The sequence below is a fragment of the Grammomys surdaster genome, unplaced genomic scaffold, assembly GCF_004785775.1.
Source record: "Grammomys surdaster isolate TR1022 unplaced genomic scaffold, NIH_TR_1.0 206, whole genome shotgun sequence".
In the NCBI taxonomy this organism is placed as follows: Eukaryota; Metazoa; Chordata; class Mammalia; order Rodentia; family Muridae; genus Grammomys; species Grammomys surdaster.
Window position 1 is genome coordinate 1314411 of NW_021604651.1, and position 20188 is coordinate 1334598.

At 35.5% G+C, this 20188-nt stretch overlaps 1 protein-coding gene across 1 annotated transcript; it reads right to left on the reverse strand.

The window, feature by feature from the left end:
• Nucleotides 1-1522: 1522 nt before the first annotated feature.
• On the reverse strand, nucleotides 1523-19901 carry LOC114624380 (caspase-4). The gene is made up of 9 exons (XM_028771327.1): nucleotides 19676-19901; nucleotides 11467-11721; nucleotides 9718-9815; nucleotides 8844-9017; nucleotides 7770-8004; nucleotides 5374-5517; nucleotides 3624-3733; nucleotides 2170-2273; nucleotides 1523-1731 (listed from the first exon to the last, which is right to left on the reverse strand). The coding sequence occupies exons 1-8, from the start codon at nucleotides 19749-19751 to the stop codon at nucleotides 2175-2177; spliced, it is 1191 nt and encodes a 396-aa protein (XP_028627160.1). The 5' UTR covers nucleotides 19752-19901; the 3' UTR covers nucleotides 1523-1731; nucleotides 2170-2174.
• Nucleotides 19902-20188: the final 287 nt, after the last annotated feature.

The following is a 20188-nucleotide window of genomic DNA, read 5'->3' on the forward strand; positions in this document are numbered from 1 at the left end:
TGAGAATTTCCTTTTCTAACTCTGTGAAGAATTGAGTTGGGATTTTAATGGGAATTGAATCTGTAGATTGCTTTTGGCAAGATGGCCATTTTTATTATATTAATCCTGCCAATCCATGAGCATACTTCTGAGATCTTTTTCAATTTCTTTCTTCAGGGATTTGAAGTTGTTGTCATACAGGTCTTTCACTTGCTTGGTTAGATTCACACCAAGATATTTCATATTATTTGTGACTATTGTGAAGGGTGTCATTTCCCTAATTTCTTTTTCAGGAGTCTGACTATTATATGTATACAAATCAATCACATTCTCTCTATTTCTCATTGCATGACATCATGTTCACAGTAGCCACTCACTTTGCAGTATGCAGAATACTCTTGGTTTTAAATGTAAATAAGATTCATATTTGCAGACTGAATAGAATGCCATTTGCTTATTCATTTGCTTTTGGTTTGTTGTCATGTTTTGAGTGACTATTACGGCCATAAATAAAAATATTAAAATATTTCTTTGATGTGTTGTTTTTAATCATTTTGTTTAAATACACAGATTGGTCCCTGAAATGCATAAACACCATGCTGTATGTCATGGTGGCTATAAAACAACACAGTACAGCCAATAGGGCAGCAAGATTCTGATTACAGCATTTCCTTGCTAATACATGTTATTAAGATTTTTAGAATATTTATTTGTGTGTGTGTGTGTGTGTGTGTGTGTATGTGTGTTTACATATGCTACTCCTGTATGGAAGCCAGAAGACAACTTGTGGAATGAGTCACTTTTCTTTTCTCCTTTTACCATGTGAGACTCAAAAATCAGACTAAAGTCTTCAGCCTTGTCAGTAAGAGTGTTGATGATTCATTATGTCATCTCAACAGCCTTTCTGATATATTTTTTTTAAAATAATATCTTAATGTGTGCAAGGCATACCATGTAATCATTTATATTCTATCTCATCTACTTGCCCTCTTACTGAGAAAATGCCCTAACAAAAGCAACTGAAGGAAGAATGAGTTTACTGTGCTTCAGAGTTTTGAGGATACAATCCACCATGATAGAGATTCATTTTCCAGGAACTTAGGGCTTTGTGTGCATAACCAAGAAGAAGAAAGTGATGAATTCTGATGTACAGCTAGCTTTTCAGGGCTCAGACTTAGGATATGATCCTTCCCTCTATTAGCCTAGGCTTTCTTGCATCACTTGACCTAATCAACACAATGCTTCACTTGCATGGTCAGAGGCTTGTCTCCAAGATACCCTATATTCTGTCAAGTTGGATATTGAAAGCTGACCATTACAATCACAACTTTCTTTTATCCAACTGCCAGAGCTAAATTCCCTGTTTTTCTTTTCTAGTAATGTGTGCATCATATGATCCCTAAAGTTTGAAACTATAGTTTACTATTCCCTATCTCTTCAATTTACTGTCATTTTAACTTAAATATTATTCTCCATTAAAGAATCTAACATAATACAATTATTTGCTTTCTTTTTATTTATATACACAAATAAATTCATGTTCTCTTTTGATAAAGATTTTTTTGTTTATTTTGTTTTTGTTTGTTTGCTTGTTTATGTGACAGAATCTCACTGTATTACTCAGGCTGGTCTTGAATTCACAATTCTTCTTTCATTAGTTTCCCTAGTTCCAGAAATGCAGGTATAAAACTTGATCCTTGGCCAAGATCACTTCTTCAAGCTGAAGAAATGAGCTTCAGTTGCTTGTTGCTTCTGTAGGGGAGACAAAGAATAGATAGATAGTAAGTATGTTTATTCCACAGAGAATCCATTCCCTTATTCATTGTTTATTGCTAATTAAGTTCTAGCTATACCTATTAGACATTCACTTGGATTCTCTGTGGATTATGCAGGGAATAAAAAGATATACTATAGGAGAGAAGTTATATAAACACTAATTAATATATGGGCATAATATAACTTACTTTAATAATCGTCAAATTAAGTCTTCCACCATTTATTGTTGATTGTTTTTATTTTACCTTTGTTTTCCCTATAACCTTTATCATTTGCTTGATAGTTTGAGGCAATAAATGGAATCTAGATGTATGAAAGTATAACAAAAATGTGCCAGTACTCAATAAATTAGGCCAACCAAGAGATCAACTTGGCCATCCAAGTATTCAGGCTTCTAATAGGAAATCTACTTACTGTTCTCAGTTGCCAGGAAAGAGATAGAAATATCTTGTTAAGGTTGCTCGGTCAATGGTGGGCATCTGGGAATGAATACTTGCCTTTTCAAATGATTGTTGCACCTAAAACCAAAAATAAGATTTATACTATATTAGCTTCAAGATTCACAGAAAACATGCTTCATTGCAGTGCAGAAAGCTATAGGGATAAAAGAACTTAAGAGTTGTTGGAATAAGGCTAATGGAAATTCTAACTCAACATTATGTCCCTACCCCATGTATAATTGTAATGTCCAAGTCACAGGGAGCTCAAAGACCACTGAGTAGCCAATTCTGATGCAAACTTACAAGGGTCTCTTATTACGAGCTTGGGAGCAAGGTCTCTCAGACTCTCACTGTCACGGTGAGTCAGAGAGCCCAGAGTCTAGGAGTGTAGGGATTTTATTATGGTTGTATCAAGCTTGAGGAATTTCCATATGGGTTATCAAGTTAATATTGTAAAAACTGCACTTCTGGTATAATCTGCATGAACTGAACACCAGGGTAGACCCACCTGACAAACTGCATGGTCAGGTTACCTATTCTCGGCAGCATGTCTTAAGTAATCTCTATGTACCTTGACCCTGCTATTGTATCCTGGCTGTTGCTAAGAGGATGAGGGTTGTCATAACATGTTTGCTCAGGTGGACTTTGTGACTTTCTTTCTGGAATTAGAGTTTAATCCCTGGTCTCACATAAAATGGAGTTTCTCCAAAATGGAGTTGCTGGGCTTCATAAGATTACCCTACGTAGACATGAGCATCATATCTAATCTGAGACTCTCCAATCTTCATTGCCTTTCCCTTCCATTCATGAGAATTAAATTTGGAAGATGGTCTGTTTTTAAGCCCCAGCCAAATTAAGCCTTCACTAAAGTAAATTAAAATCTCAGTGACTTCTTCTTTTTCTTAATTTAATTTTACTTATTCACTTCATATCCCACTCATTCCCTCCTTTACCCCCTTCCACAATTTTCCCCCCATACCCTTCCTTTTCTCTTCTAAGCAGATGGGGGCCCTTATGGATATTCTATATCTATGATACTTCAAGTTTCTGTGAGGCTAGATGCTTCCTTTCCCACTGAAGCCAGTCAAGGCAGCCCAGGTAGAAGAAGATATCCCAAATACACGTCACAGCTTTTCGGATAGCTCCTGTTTTAGTTGTTCAGGACCCACATGAAGACCAAGCTGCACATCTGTTCCATATGTTAGGGAAGGCCTAGGTCTAGTCTGTGTATGTTCTTTTTTTCTTGCACTAATCTGTTTAGAACTTTCAGTGTGATATACTGGCATCTTTTTCTAAACTATATTTTAAACATGTAAATGAAAATAAAAATCTCTCATTTTATTTTGCATGTCTGACTATATTATTGAAATATGAAAAGTGATTATAGTGAAGTCTAAGAAAAATATAAATGAGCTGCAAAGCATTCACCTTCAGAAATATATCAAAGAGATGACAAGAGCAGGCATGTGTCCGGAAGCAGGAAATGAGTTTGGTGATGAAGTAAGAGCCTCTTGTTTTGTCTCGGTAGGACAAGTGGTCTGTGAAGACAGAAAGTGTCATACATTGGTTTATGGATTTTGTGTGCTTTATTTTTCTTCAGCAGAGTCTGGCAATTAATGTGTAGTAAAGGGAAGTATAGATAAGCCTACACTAACTCACTTTATACAGTAACTCATGTCCTACTTATAGACAATATTTATGTTGCCTATAGATTATGTCACTGTATTTTGTTGATGGTTTGTTTGCTTTTCACCATATAATTAACAAAATACTACACAGAACCAATATTTCAGGTACAGAAGAAGAATAAGTCATAGAGTCTGCTGTATTTACATGTATTATATATGCATCACAAATTATAATACTGATCTGTATAGTGTGCTCAGTAGACTACATGCATAATGTTTTCATACAAAATATGCTCAGAATGAAAAATAGTTGAGACTGATATACTTTGGTAGGAGAGAGGTAAGAAGATGCCATATTCTGTACTGGTGATATCTTTTACACATATACGTATATGTTGGGAGCCGACCCCTAGCAGAACGCGGCTATCATCTTTGCAGCCATCTCAGGCCATATACCTTGACAAGATACTTGTTTTCAACAGCCCACAACAGCTGATCACACTCTGATAAACATCTTGTTTTTCTCACATATCTTGTTTTGCTGTTTAGTGCCCTCAGCTGCAAGGCGCACGTGGTATCCATGGCTACCAGGCACGTAGCAAAGCATCTTCAGCTGTGTTCCCCTGCTTAGGCTTATGTATACCTAGACTTCCTTTTAATAAGAAGGAGACTTGATCAGACTCTGTCTTGTCTCCATAATTCATGTGTCTCACCCCTCCATCCCCACTCTCTCTCTTGCTAGACCCTGACCCACAGACCAGAGCAGCAGAATGAGCCATTACAACGTGGCCCCCAAACGTGGGACAGTATGGGTTGTTACACATATACATATTCAAACTCATTAAGTGTAGACACTGTGCTTTTTGAGGTTAACAAGTTTGCCTCCACAAAATACTTTTAAAAATAAACTTTGAAAAATATATAAATTCAAAAAGTAGATGTAAAGCAACTTAGGAAACACATACAGAGATCAAACACTCAGCACTGTGTTCCACTTTGAGTTCTGCAAATGTGTCTTCTTCAACTTCTTTAACAGGATTCCCCATTCCTAGTGGACCATGTCATAGAATTGGTGTATCTAGAATTTGACAGGATGTTGGCCAAAATGTCCTTGGGGCTGAATATTTGAGATGAAGCAGATAATTCTGTGATCTATGAATGTTTATGTAAGAATGTTGAAGGAATTTGGTTAAAAGAAATGAATCAATCATGTATGTTAAAAGAGTATCCTCTGAACTGGAATATCCTGATACACACACACATGCACACATGCATACATCTATATCTATATCCATATCCATATCCATATCCATATCCATATATATATATATATATATATATATATATATATATATATATATTTCACTATACATTTCACTAATTATAGTAAAATGCCATTCTTAAAAGTTGTGTATAAGGAGTCCAGGTTCTCAAAACAAAATAAGATTTTATATATATATATATACACTAGCCTCAAAATATGTGTCAGACTATTGCTATAGAAAGATGGCTTTTGACTTGTAAAGCTGTATGTTTGAGAAAACACATACGTGGGGTTGTAGAGTAGAAGGCAATGAAGTCCTTCTCCACGTGGCTCAGCTGGACAGCATCAGCTTCCATATTCCTAGGTAGATCTACAGCTCTGCACGACTGGGCTTTTGAAGACTCTCTGATCCACACTTCCCCAGGGTTCCCTGGAGAAACAATGTATTCTATAGCACTGATCACACTCAGTAGAACTTCCAGTTTCCTACCTCAGTCATTTAAAGAGCTCATTAAAGATTAGTTTCACATATACACACAAACAAGCACTGTAGGTAGGAGCACAGCACACACACACACACACACACACAGAGAGAGAGAGAGAGGGGGGGGGACACAGAAAGACACAGAGAGACAGGAGAGACAAAGAACAGAGAGAAAGAGACTGAGAGAGAATTTCTTTCCCTGTAAGATCATTGAGAAATGTTCCATGATAAGAAAAAATAAGGACAGAGTCATAATTTTGTAGGAATGTGTTTACTAAAACCAGCAGAGGACTTTTAGATATGCATCATTTTATACCACCTGGCTATGGAGATATTATTTCTACTTTAGTTACTTATAGGCACATGGTTATATGAATTCAAACTCATAGAGGCCTATGTGAATTCTACAAGTCAGATGTGATAGTACACAGCAATAATCCCAACTCCCCAGAGACTGAGGCATGAGATCACTATGAGTTTCTGACGTATTGGAAATAAACAGCAAAACTCTGTTTCAATGCAAATAAAATAAAAAATACAATAGACATATGCATGCACCCGTATGTATTGTTTTACTATTAATCATATCCAAATTGTGACATAAGCATAGGTCCCCACTAATAATTGAATATATAAGAACAATGAGGTTAATATACACAAGAAAACATTATGCAATGAAAGAAGATCCAAATTTTATTATTTCAAAGTAAATTGGTTAAACTTGGAGTCATCATGTTAAGCAAAATAAGCCAGACTGGGAAAGATAACATTAGATGATTTTACTTATATCTAGTCTTAGATTAATTTTAATCTTTGTCTAGGTTAAAAACTAAAGAGACACACAAAGGTGGAAGTGGAAATATCTCAATAAAAGGTGTGGAGCAGCAAGAGAGGGATGGAGACAGCAAAGGTTGGTATGGTATAGACTGATCAGATCAGGTGTAAATGTATAGAATATCATAAGGAAGCAGTTATTTTATATTATTAGTACAGGATAAAATAAAAGACAGAATGACATGTGGGCACACTCAAGTATTGAATTTTTATATACTGGTTTATACAGGCAGTGATTGCAGCAATAAATGTAACATAATGAACCGTCACACATCGACACATTGGCTCTGACCATGTCAATCTCATTTGCCTTGAATCCTTCTCTCATTTCTTTTCACTCTCCCTTCTTGCTACATTCCCCAGCTCTAAGTCCTCATTTCCTCATTTATAAACACTCTTCTATCTTCAGATCACATTTTTATATTTTTATTTAGTTTCCACATATAAGAATCTGAAAAATAATATTAGACAATCATCATTCTGTGACTGATTCATCTTGCTTAACATGTGGATATGCAGTTCCATTTATTTTCCTTTAAATTTCAAGAACTGATTCTTTTTATGGTTTTACAGTACCTAATTACGCATAAAGACATTTTCTTTATCCAGTCATGTGTTGATGCTAATCTAGGCTGTTTCTATATTTTACTCACTATGTCCTTAAAAAAATTGGTATGAGGGATATTTTGAATGGTAATTTTGGTCAGGAGTAAATGTATAATATATACATTTTATATACTAGCCACAAACTTGACAAATAAATTGTGATGTTTGGCCATTGGGTTGAGGAGTCTTCCATGAGAATCTACCTTTATTTTTCTTCTCAGAACTGGGATTTCAGATGTGTATTCTGTATATGTTGATTACAATATTCTGTAGATATTGATTCTCATTTGATGTATAATGTAGTCTAACTCTTATGTTTCTTTGTTGACCTTATTTCTGTATGGTCCTATGGTCCATCCATTAGTACGAGTAGGGGATTGATCTCAGATACAACAATTATATTGGGAATTGTCTCACTTTCAAATACAAATTTCAAAATGATAATATAAAAATCACCAGTATATTAAAAATTAAAATCATTTTGCTCTAATAGTTGTATACTTCTATCGTTGACTTGGGGATTCTGGAAAAGTTCTTAATCATGTATGTTGGATAAATCTTATAGGAAAATGTTTCAGCTAACCAGGCAAATTTTAGTAATGGCACATTTGATGGCATTTCCTATTGCTTCCATTAATTTCTGAAAACTAAACAGAACCTAAAGTTATTTCTCCTAGACACAAAGCCCTTGTGGTATTACCTGCCAGTACTTGCATAGCTAGCAGCCTTGGAGCTCACAGTTCTATCAAAGAACTTACCACCTCTGCAGGCCTGCACAATGATGACTTTGGGTTTGTCTCGTAGACCTGGGCAGTGGCAGTTGTTGAATATCTGATAGATGGTATCATATTGTAGTACATCTGGAGTTTTTTCACTGTGCATTGTTCCACAGATGCCATCCAGTGTGCCATGAGACATTAGCACTAGGAATGTGCTGTCCGATGTCTGGTGCTCTGAGAGTGCAGCAAAGTCTTTCATCTCTGACTCCATGCCCTGGACAAAACCAATGACGTCCTTTAGTAGGATGATAGTGGTTTAGACCCTGGGAGCTCTGGTTGGTTGGTATTGTTGCTCTCCCCATGGGGCCTCAAACTCCTTCAGTTCCTTCAGTCTTCTCTCTAACTCCTCCATTGGGAAACCCATGATTAGTTCAATGGTTAGCTGTGAATATCCACCTCTGTATATTGTCAGGCTCTGGCAGACTTCTAAGGAGACAGTTATGTCAGGCTCCTGTGAGCATGCACTTCCTGGCATCCACATCAGCGTCTACCTCTGGGATGGATACCCAGGTGGAACAGTCTTCAGATGGCCCCTCCTTCAGTTTCTGTCCCACACTTTGTCTCCACATTTGCTCCCATGGTTATCATTCTCTGTGCTACATTGCATTGCAAATATGGATCACCCACCTCGTATTCAGTGTTTGCTACATCATCATGCTCTGGCACTGTGTCTCAATTGCTCCACTTTGGAAATAAGAATATTGCATGAACCCACATAGCCGAGCACTTTTTGTATGGCAGGTACATGGAATATTTGAAACGTAAAAAGGCACAGATTCCACTTACCGAATTTAACTATTTTGATCTCTCTGTCTCTCTGTCTCTCTGTCTCTCTGTCTCTCTCTCTCTCTCTCTCTCTCTCTCTCTCTCTCACACACACACACACACACACACACACACACACACATACAGAGGTGTTCACAAGCACACACACCTTCACCTGTCTGTATCCTAAGTTTGGTAGAGGATTCTCCTTAAATCCTTAAATTAAAATGGCCATCTGTGAATAAAACTCTTTATGTTCCCAATATAGGAGGTTGCACTGGCTCTTACCTCAGCTGTAAGCTCCTCTTTCACCACCACATCATAGCCCAAGTCTTCAAGAAGGCCTTTCATGCCAATGATGTCAAAGTTAGCCCCATACCTCAGTGATAGATGTTTGAACTCTGTATTGCATATGATAAGAGCTTTTCGAGTACGGCCATTGGCCTCCTTTATTGGGTAAATCTGTATAAAAGAGACAATGAATTTGTCTTTCTTGAGTTTTTTTTGAAGGTCTATTTGACTATAATAAGCATTGCTTTATTAAGGTCTCATATAGCTTCCTTTTCCCTCAAACTATAACTGAAAGATGCTATTTGTGTCCTTCTCAAGGGCTAAAGACAGAACTAGAATATAACTGGAATAGTTACACATAAGTCTTGAGAAACTCAGGATAATTACTACTTTCTTCTCTAGTTTACTAGCAGCTAGTCAAATTTCCATGGAATGTAAGGTTAGTTTAGCTATAAAATCCAAAGATATTATCAGTTCATCTCAATAAAAGTGCATTTAGTAATATTATTATGATGCCATTTTTAGTATATCAATATTATGTTCTGTTTACTACAATAATAAACCTTCTTCAGTATGTGTGCTTTTTAAAACCAGTCTACAGATAATTACTAGTTAACTGTGTTGTTTTATAAATATTTTGATTCCATTACTACAGATAAAATTTTCATAATTCATGAATAGGAGAGAAAAATAAACTAAATGAACACCATGATTTTTATCACTGAATTAAGAAACAAATTGACTTTGTTTATAATCAAGATCATAATCTATAGCACTTATATCACCATCACTTGGGCTCAGAGGTTTAAGAAATTGTCTTTAGTATGAACAATTGTTTTCATATCTGTATTCCAACAACAAAGGACAGTACTTCTTGTGTCTTTTCTCTGCAAAACCTTGCGAACTCCTCAGGAGAACAAAGCTTGAGAGTGTCCACTGATTCTTCTGGTTCCTCCATTTCTGGATTAGCTGTAAAATACATCACATAATGTGAATCTTTCAGTCTGATTTAGAGACAGGATTTGTTGGTTGGCAGAATGGTCTGGAAGAAAACTAAATGATACATAATGATTAGTATAGTAATCAGTAGCACAGAATATTGTACAACTAAGAAAGGGAAGAGAGGTGATTGATGTGAAAAGCAGAACAGCTCAACAATGAGACCCTTAATTCTGGTAATTCTTGAGAACACCATTGTAATTTGAGATTAAACCTGACTTTTTCATACTCAACAACATTAAATTTCTGATGATTTTACTCTTAAAATCTACCTCATTCTTGTTTATTTCAGTTGTATCTCTGCCAAATATACTTACCAGAGTCTTATCTACTAGAAGATTACTTTAATTGATAGTCCAGTTTAACTTTTCTATTATCATAAAATGAAAGGAAAAACAATTAAGGAAATAATACTAGTAATATTCTTATACTCTTCGGTGCAATGTACCACAAATTTTGCCATTTCAGAATGTGTTACTATGCACAAGTGGCTCCTAGCTACTGTATTGGAGGGGAAGAAATTTTAAAACAATAGAAATTTAGATACATTTTTAATTTTTGATTCCCATAAACTGATAAGTAATCCTATTAAATTAATATAACAAGTGAGAGATTCCTCTTAGATAAGACAAAGATATAATCCTTGGCCAATAGAACTTCAAGTGCTTCTCTCTGACTAGAAGTTCTTGGCACAAATTAGTTCAGTGTGACAAATATCTTGGATTCTTCCTATCCTTCACTCTGTTTTGCCAGACCTTCAGAATTAAATCCATATGCAAATGACTAGCCAGAGCCTGGACCTATTCTAATATCTTTCTCCCCTGTGGCCTGGTCTACTGGACCAGTGCTTTCATGATGTCCTGGGATCACCCTGGAGATTACAATATAGACAAAGCCCAGGGTTCTTCAAGAGAGTGCTTTCTGTTGAACACTCAATTCAATTCAATTAAGCTCAAGAGTTTGGACATTTCTGAAATTCCTTAAAGTATTTTGAACACCTTCCTCTGATTCTGATCTTTATTGCATGCAATATTTTTAGTTTAGTTTCATCCTTGAGATTCTTTCAGTTTGTGGGAAAGCATCTAATTGACTTAATAGGAGAAGTCAGTGTTTAGCTTTACAAGTGTTCATTTCATGAAACAATGGAACATGTGCTCAGAAATACTAACTGTGTAGACAGTGCTCAGTGAATATGTAGTCCAGCAAAGAACCTTGGTTGGAAGTCAGCATTTGAGAAGTTATGTTCCTGACTTGACTATGTTTCTAGCTCTGAAACAATATGAAAGAAAATACTAGAATGCTCCCATTTTATAGATGCTAGACTGATGAGAACCACAAAATTCACAATGTGATCAACTTTAGGATTAGTGCTCCATTCTATAATTGTCAGGTGACTAGTTATTTCTCAAAATAGCTTGAACATAGGATGTAGCATTTTTGCCACGTTGGAAACTAGATCCTACCCACACGAAAGTAAAAAACACTTTCTAAAAGGTTATCTATTTTAGAGAAAAATGATACATTAGTGATACAAAGATTAGAAAATCAAAATGAGTGTTGGGCCTGAAAACAGACTAGATCATGAGCACTATGAGCTGATCACAGTCCATTCTGTTCTTACCTGCACTATGGTGGCTGCCTGGGTCCACATTAAGGAATGTCTGGAGAAGCATTTCACCCACTTTGCTGTGTTTCCTTTTCATGGCATCTACAAAGACCCAGCGCTTGTCCCTGCGTTCAGCATTGTTAAATTCTTGTTTATCTTCCTCTTTTAATTTCAATACATTGCTTTGGACCAATTTTTCTAGGTACTCCGTTAGGAATTCTTTGCCCAGCTTTTCCAGTACTTTAAGTGGTTTGTCAGGGTGGTTGTTTTCTGTCAGAGACAAAAGACTTGTTCAACTACAAGCCAGGTAGAGCTTGTACTCACCTTGGATAGTCTTTGCGATTTAACAACATTTCTGAAAACAAGCTCCCTTTTCCCATTAACCAAGAAGCTACATGCCAATTTCTTTGTACATGGAGAAATGGGTCAACCTTGCAAGTTTATAGCAGACTATGTTTATTAGGGCATCACTACACAGGCTTTTTGGTAGCTGCTTCTCTTTATTATATAGCATTGCTCATTCATTGGCTTTATTTTTACCAATTTCTTGGTCAGTCCTGAAGAGACAATGATTCACCCAAAATGTGTGTTTTGGGGGGAAGGCAAAGCTCTTGTCAAGATAGGAAATTCTTCTCATTAGTCTATATATAGAGTCACTCCTTTGTGTTTAGTTCAGTTAAAGCAGTATGCTTTTATTCTAGTATAGCAAAATTACGAGTCAATATATTACTCCTTAGGATGATTAAATTTTTATAGGGTAGTAAGTAAAATAGAGGTATCAAATCATCATTTTTAATTTTAGCTCTAAAGATAAGACTTAAGCATGGAGTGTATGGAAAGACAGAATATTTAAGCAATTCTTACTTAACTTTACCACATTAATTACTTAATGACAATGTCAAAATAACTTTCACATCAAAATGGCATAATCAAATAATATTTATCTACATAGTAAACAAGGACTTTGGCCCAGATCATAGTGCTTATTTACTTTACTGTCTTGTATGTTCTTTTCAGCATTTGCTTGGCATTTATTATGAAAAAAAGCCACATAGAAATTATAAAGCATGAAAAATTACCTAATATCAGTTAACCCAATAGGTATAACATTACTTATGCACTTATGACTAAATGTGGAAGCATTCACCACCTAAAAAACAATAAAAGACAGTAGCAAAAACATTGTGAGGTACAAATCTGTACACTAAGGTTTATATATATATTAATATAACAGACCTTCACAGTAAGCATATACAGTAATAATTATTACTTATTTCATGATCATCACAACTAAATATGAGATAATATCAGTTAACAAGTTACTATAAAATATACAAATTAAGATAATACATATTCAACCATGACATAGACTCTATAATGATAATAATTTGCTGATTTGCCATTGAACCAATTATTTTATGAATGTTTTCCCTATGATATCACAATAACAATTTTGGTGAAAAGGATATTAGTAAGATGTACAACCTATACACAGAGAACTTAGCTATTGATTGAACAAATCATAAAAATAGTATAAATTAAAAAGAACATAGTAGTTCACATATTAGAGACATTCTTTTAAAATAGCATGTGCTGCTCCATGTCATTTGGTGAAGAGATCCTTGAAAGCATACTAATATGATGTTTCAGGACACAGAAAGGAAAACAAAATGTTTGGTTAAAGTGTTCATACTATTTAGAAGAGATGAAGAGATGTTGGTCTTGGATTATAGTCTATAAATATCATCTGTCAGAGTTTGATAATGTAGAACTCAGGTTCATGTTGAAATATCTACTCTACCTAAGCTCTGTACTCTGTTATAGTAATTTGTATATTCCGAAAAAGGAAAGTGCTGAATGGTTGATCAATGGTAGTAGGTAATAAAGAAATTGATAACATAACAAATTATATATGTATATATATATATATGGGGGGGGCATGCATATGTATGTATGTATGTATGTATGTATGTATGTATAAATTTGCCATGGATAATGTCATATTCAATTGTCACAAATAACATAATTACTACTGTGATCAGAAATAAGTTACCCTTTATACTTTTGTTCCATAAAATATTGAAAATTCTAGAAATCAGAAAAAATGAAAGCAGCTGATTCTAGGGAGACAGAAAGAAGGTCTAACAGGAGCTTCAAACATTTACTAAAGCTATAGAAACTAATAGGTGTAATGATATATGCATCTGAATTTTCACACTTGGAAAATAGAGACAGAAGAATGGCTATAAATGTGAGGCCAGCCTTGGATATATAGGGATATATATAAGTTTCAACAAGCTTACCAGGTAATGACAATAAAAATGAACTACTTATTCTAATAGTAGATCATATGACCTAAAACTTAGCTTTCTCCAATGGAGTCTCATTGGATATACAAACCACACTTAAGAGTAGTAACATGTCCAGCTGTTAATGTCTAATACAAAATAAATTAGAGTGCATGTATGAAGACATTTTGTTTCATATTGCTTTTTTGCATTACTTGTATTTTGATTATATATTATGGTTTTTAATATTATTTTATATTAGTTTTATTTGTGTGTGTGTATGGTTTTTGTGCTTCTATTTTTTTCTAGTTTGATTTATTTTGCTTGCCTTTTGGGGGGGTGTTTTGTTTGTATTTTTGATGGAGAGAGAGAGCGAGAGAGAGAGTGAGAGAAAGAGGAGTTGTGTAGGTGGTTAAGTAGGTATGATCAGGTAGAGGTTGAAGCAATGAAAACATTGATCAGAATATATTATATGAAAATTCTCAATAGAAAGATAAAAATATTCAAAATAAAAATGCTACCTGTTCTATGATACTAAGTGTCTGAAAAGTAACTCAAAAACTAAATTCCAATAAAAATAGCTACAAAAATTGGCACAAAAATGAATTTGTCCAAGGAAGTGAAAGATACATACAATGATAATTAAAGTTCATTAAATTAAATTTCTGATACATATTAGAAAAGAAATTAAATATTATTTATAAATGGAAGGATACCCTGTGTTTGTGGAATGAAAGTGGTAAAATTATTTAAAATAGCCACAACACCTAAGCAGACTATAATTTCAATGGAATATCTATCAAAAATCAAATCATATTTTAATAAAAGTAGAAAGAAAACATTAAAATTCACACTATACCACATTGTAAAACTCAAAATACATATATGTATGTAACAGAAATTAAGGGAAAAAAGAGGCAGTGGGTTTGAAAGAGAACAAAAAGAGTTAGCTCACATGGATGGGTGAGGAAGCAAGGAGAGATAGAGGACTTGGAGGGAGGAAAGGAAATGGGAAAATGATGTAGTTTTGTCATAATCAAAATCAAAATAGACTAAGACATCTTGACTAAAACATTAAATGTGAAGGGAAGGCATGCTATGTAACCACAAAGTGAAAATAATTAAAGTGAAATGAGGCCTACAGAGAAGCCACCCAGAAAGCCTGTATGATAGTGTGGAATTATAGCCAAAGATTTGACTCAGTTACTTTTCAATCAAAGCACTGCGAACCTGAGATCTAGAAAGATTGCCTCTTCAATAAATATTATTAGGAAAATTATATATATACTTGTAGAGGAAAATTAGTTCTATATCTCAGACCAAACAAAAAGAAAAGTATCTCAATAATTAAAGTTTAGACCAGTAATTATGTAACACTGTAAAAACACAGAGGGAATTTCCATTTACATTACACTGTGCTATGATTTTTACCCTAATGACCTTAAAAATAGTTAAGCAAAATTAATGTCAATCAACAACAAATAAATGAGTAAAAACAACAAAGCAACCAAGCTGAAGCCAAAGGAAACAATGAGTGAACAGAGAGCTTGTGGAATTGTAGAACAGATTTCCAATCTGTGAAGCTAATACCTTGATTGTGTAAGAGAGCCAACCTACTTAATAGCTTTAGTAGCAAGAATACAGAGTAACAACATAATGACAGGAACTGAGCAGATAAATTTACAGAAAAGCACAGGTAGCCAGTATGTATGTACAAACAAACAAACAAACAAACAGTAATTCTAATTATCAGGAAATGAATATTAAAACCACAGTAAGATATCATCTGATGTCTAACAGAATGAGCATTATTAAAATGACACAAAATTGTATAGTTACTATGAAAATCAACATAGCAGTTTCTCAGAAAATTGGGAATTGATCTACCTAAGATCTAGCATGACTCTTGTAACATATCTATAGGACTTTCCATCCCACCACAGGGACACTTGTTCAACTATGCTCATCACAGCTTTACTCATAAGAGCCAGAAATTGGAAACAACCTTGATATCCCTGAACTAAAAAGTGGATACAGAAAATATTGTCTATATATTTACACAATGAGGTATTCTCAGCATTTCAAAATGATGACATCATGAAATTTGCAAAAAAAAAAATAGATGGAATTGCAAAGTATCATCCAGAATGAGGCTACTCAAACACAGAAAGGCAAATATAGTATATACTCACTTATAAGTGAATATTATGTTTAGTAAAGGATAATCAGGCTACAATTCACAAACCCAGACTGGATAAGTAATAAGGTGGTCCCTAGAGGTGATGCATTGAGCTTTCTCGGAAGGGGAACTAGATTTGAAAGTGGACTAGGGGAGGGTGAGGGTGGGAATAGGAAGGATTAGGTAGAGGGAGAGAGTAATGGAGGATGAGGATACAGGAAGAGATGACTGGAATTAGAGGGCATTTGGGCAGGGGTGATTTGGAAACCTAGTGTGGTGGAAACTCCCTGGAATCTATGAGTCAGAACTACCATAGTGAGGACTCCTAGTGATAAAGTATATGGAACCTGAACATTCCATCTTCTGGCATGTATCCTGGCAAGCCTTTCAATGGTGAGAATGGGACACCAAACCAGCCACAAAACTTCGAGCTACCATCTATTCAGCCTGCAAGATTTACTGGGGCAATGATTCCACAGAACTTGTGAGAGTGACCAACAAACAACTGGTCTAATTTGAGGACCATGCCAGGAGAGGAAGCCCATGGCCCCACACTGCCTGGATGGTAAGGAACTGGAAGCTGGATAGCCAGAGACCTAGACTAAAACCGAACATGACTACGAAAAGAGGGGAAAAAAATCAATGAAATGATTCCTAATGATGTTCTCGGCTACCCTCATAGATCTGGTGACTAATCCAGTCATCTTTAGAGAAGCTATCTCGGGCAGTTGATGGGAACAGATGCAGAAACCCATAGCCAAACAATAGGTGGAGATAGAGCCTAGGTTGAAGGTCTTCATTGGTTCCCTCCCTTCAGAGTTTGGAAAGTTCCTTGAAATGGGGGAAGATTATGGGAACCAGAAGGGAGAAAAGAAGTGACAGAATCAACTAAATAGGGCTCAAAGGTGTTCACAGAGGCCAATATTAGCTATCAGAGTCTGTATGGGTCTGCACTTGGTCTTCTGCATATACAATTATTGGCTTTGTGTTTTGGGGTGTTCCTGATAGTATGAGTAGGGATGTCTCTGAATCTTTTGCCTGCTTTTAGGATCCATTCTCATCTATCAGGCTGCTTTGCCCAGCCTTGATGTGAAGATTTGTGCTAATCTCATTCTATTTTGCTAGGCCATGTTTGGTTGATGTCCTTTGGAGGCCTGTTCTTTCCTGAGGGGAGATTCAGAGACAGAGTTGATTTAAGGGGAAGGGGAAGGGGAAGTGATAGGGAGAACAGGGAGGAGTGGAAGGAGGGAAAGCTATGGTCAAGATGTATTGTATAAGAAAGGAATAAATAAAATTTAAAAAGAAAGACACAAGGCTAGTGTTGTAGAGTATGCTTAGGAAGTGAGCCTTTGTACACTATTGGTGGAAGTATAAACAAGTACTTCCATTAGAATAATAAAAAGGATTCATAGAGATTCTTCGGAAATAATATATAACTACCTTGGATCAATAAAATCTACACCTGATTATATTCTCTGTATGAAATAAGGATCATGGATGAATAACTACTTAATGTAGTATTGTTTCATTAGCCATGTTTGAGGATACTTGAGTGGATAAGGAAAAGAACATAGATAGGTATAGATACAGATTATATAGATACAGATAGGGATGATATAGATACTGATTGATTAGATATAGATAGATTGGATATAGATTAGATATAGATTAGATATAGATATGCATAGCTCTAGGTATAGATATAGTGTTTTTACATTTATAAAACTTACTCTCTTAAATGAAGTTCTGACATTTGTTAATATATTGATGAAATTGTAGGACATCGTGTTAGGTGTAGTAAACCAAGCTATGCACACAAATCTAAAATACAGCATTATCTTACTTATATGTGGCATCTAAACTGTTACAGCCAAGAAAAGAGAAGAAAGGTGGAGTAGGGAAATAGCTTAGAGAGCAGCTGCTGAAAAGAAGCCACCGTTCTCTAGATTGGATACATTCCATAGCTTCTCTAGACAACAGTGACTGTAGTTCATAATGATGTGTCATATTGTTGTATCTTAGAGAATTAAAATGTTATGAATATTTACATGGATAAGAAAACTATACTTAGTTTTGTCTAGTATTATTCAATTTCTCATTCCTATTATGTAATTATCTGTTATTTCAATCTCATAACCCATCAGAAGATGGCATGCCAGCTTATCAGGAAGCAGGCCACAGGTGTGAATTTAATTTAGTGACTATGCCATTTGTCATATGGCAGTTTTACTCTTAATTGAAACATTCCATCTAGAAGGAATGGAGAGGTTTAAAGGGATTAATGTCCCTTCTGAATGTCGCATATCTAAGGGGATGGGAACTTGGAAGATATTCAAGATTTCCAGTAAGATTAAACATCTGCTGTGATGGAAGGAGACTCTGTCCAGCAGAATAAAAGCGAAGAGAGTCTCACTGTAGTGTCCTGCACGCAGTGCAAAGCTCCAGATTTGCTGCTTTCACGAGTCATCACCCATGATGACATGAGGTTTTTAGTGATACAGCTGTGTTTGAGTCATCCCTGCTTCTTGTAAGTAACCTCAATAAAAACTCAAGTTCATGCCATTTGATTTTGGTGTAAAAGTTACTTTAGTATGTTGTGGTTTTCCTTTTTCTGGTGAGCAGATGTGTGTGTTGTGTGCTCCAAGAAAATTCTGTCAACAACCTAACCCCTGTCCTCAACAAATTTCTTACTGATATCATGAGAGATAAGCCATCCTAGAGCTTAAGTTAAACACTGGACAATGAGACATAGAGCACATAGAGAGAACTACATTCCAGTGAGAATCAAAGGTGTAGAAAAACACAGTAGAAGGTAGTCACCTATGTTCCTGAGTAAAAAACTATAGTAATAGATATCTAAAATGTTAAAACTGAGAACAAATTTACTGTAAATCCTAAACATAGGAATATATATATATATCTGTTCTAAACAAGCTGTAGAATTGTCCATAGATATCTGAAGTCTCTTTAAGATTTAACTAATCAGGGTGAGGGCAGAGTAGTGGCCTGAATCCTTCTTAATGACTTCTTTAATTATAATAATTAAAAACCACAGAAACCATCTATCTCCACATACACATTTTGAGAATCAGGCCAAAGAACCAAAAAGATGCATTTGAACACTTGCTACCAAAACACCAAGTGATTTTTTAGTCCTGTGCCTTTTGAGCTTCTGAGTGTAAGAAGGGTGCATGATTTGAAAGGAATGCCAAGGATGGAACAGAAGCCTAAGCCCTGGAAAGGAAGATATGAGTCAAAACATTGTGATAGGAATTCAAGAATGAGTTACAACAGACTTGATTTTAGCAGAAGCAGAGAGCTAGCAAAAAAAAAAAAAATGGAATCATTTAAAATGGAAAAAGAGAGTAAAACTAGGCTTGGGAAATGAGTGGTGACTTCAAGTATGCGCCAATTAGCATATTGGGAAAATAAAACAGTTTTAGAGTTCATCACAGACTTGTAGAGCTGTCTCATATTGTTATTCTAGCTTTACTTTTCTTCTTTGATTTCCAAAAAGGAAAATAAGGGATCAAGTTCTTTGTGGCTCAAAGCTGCATATACCTCAGCATCTCCACAATTCCTGAAACACAGTAGCTTCCGGCTCCACAGTAATCAGACTTCTATGCTCTAACCCCACAGCTTTTTTGTTTTTTTTTTTGTTTGTTTTTTTAATTTTTTTGCTGTCCCAATGCTATGGATAGACTATATTCTAGGACTTAAGTCATAGTACCTATTCAAAATAAACCCCCAGACTTACCAGCCATGAGAAAAAGCCTCAGTTCATTTGCACCGTGCAGACAGCTTCTTAGAGTAAAACGAAAGTTACTGGGCATTTCCTTAGCATAGGGGGGCGGGGACTTCCAGGAGATGATGAAAGGGCTGCTCAGAAAGTATCAGCTGCTATGGGGAATTCCCTGTAATGGCCTGCTTTTTCCTGCACTCTAGTCCTTCCTCTTGGGAACAAACAAACAAAGCTACATCAGCTGCAAAAATAGAAGAAAAAAATAAAAAATTAAATTAAATTAAAAAAAACTGTCATGGTGAAGTCCCCACACTTTTAAGGGCTTTGCCTTTGCATTTTCTCTACTTTTCAAGGCCTCAGTAAGACACACAGTACTGCTTTTTTTCTCCTCTGACTTTTCAGTAACTCGAACTTTGCTTTCTAAAACATCTGTTCTAAGTCAATGAAATTTAACAGTCTCATTTCTACAGGAGAATTAAGTAATTGTTTCCTACTTCAGTGTGTTGATCAAGGTAGTACAGCCTTTCT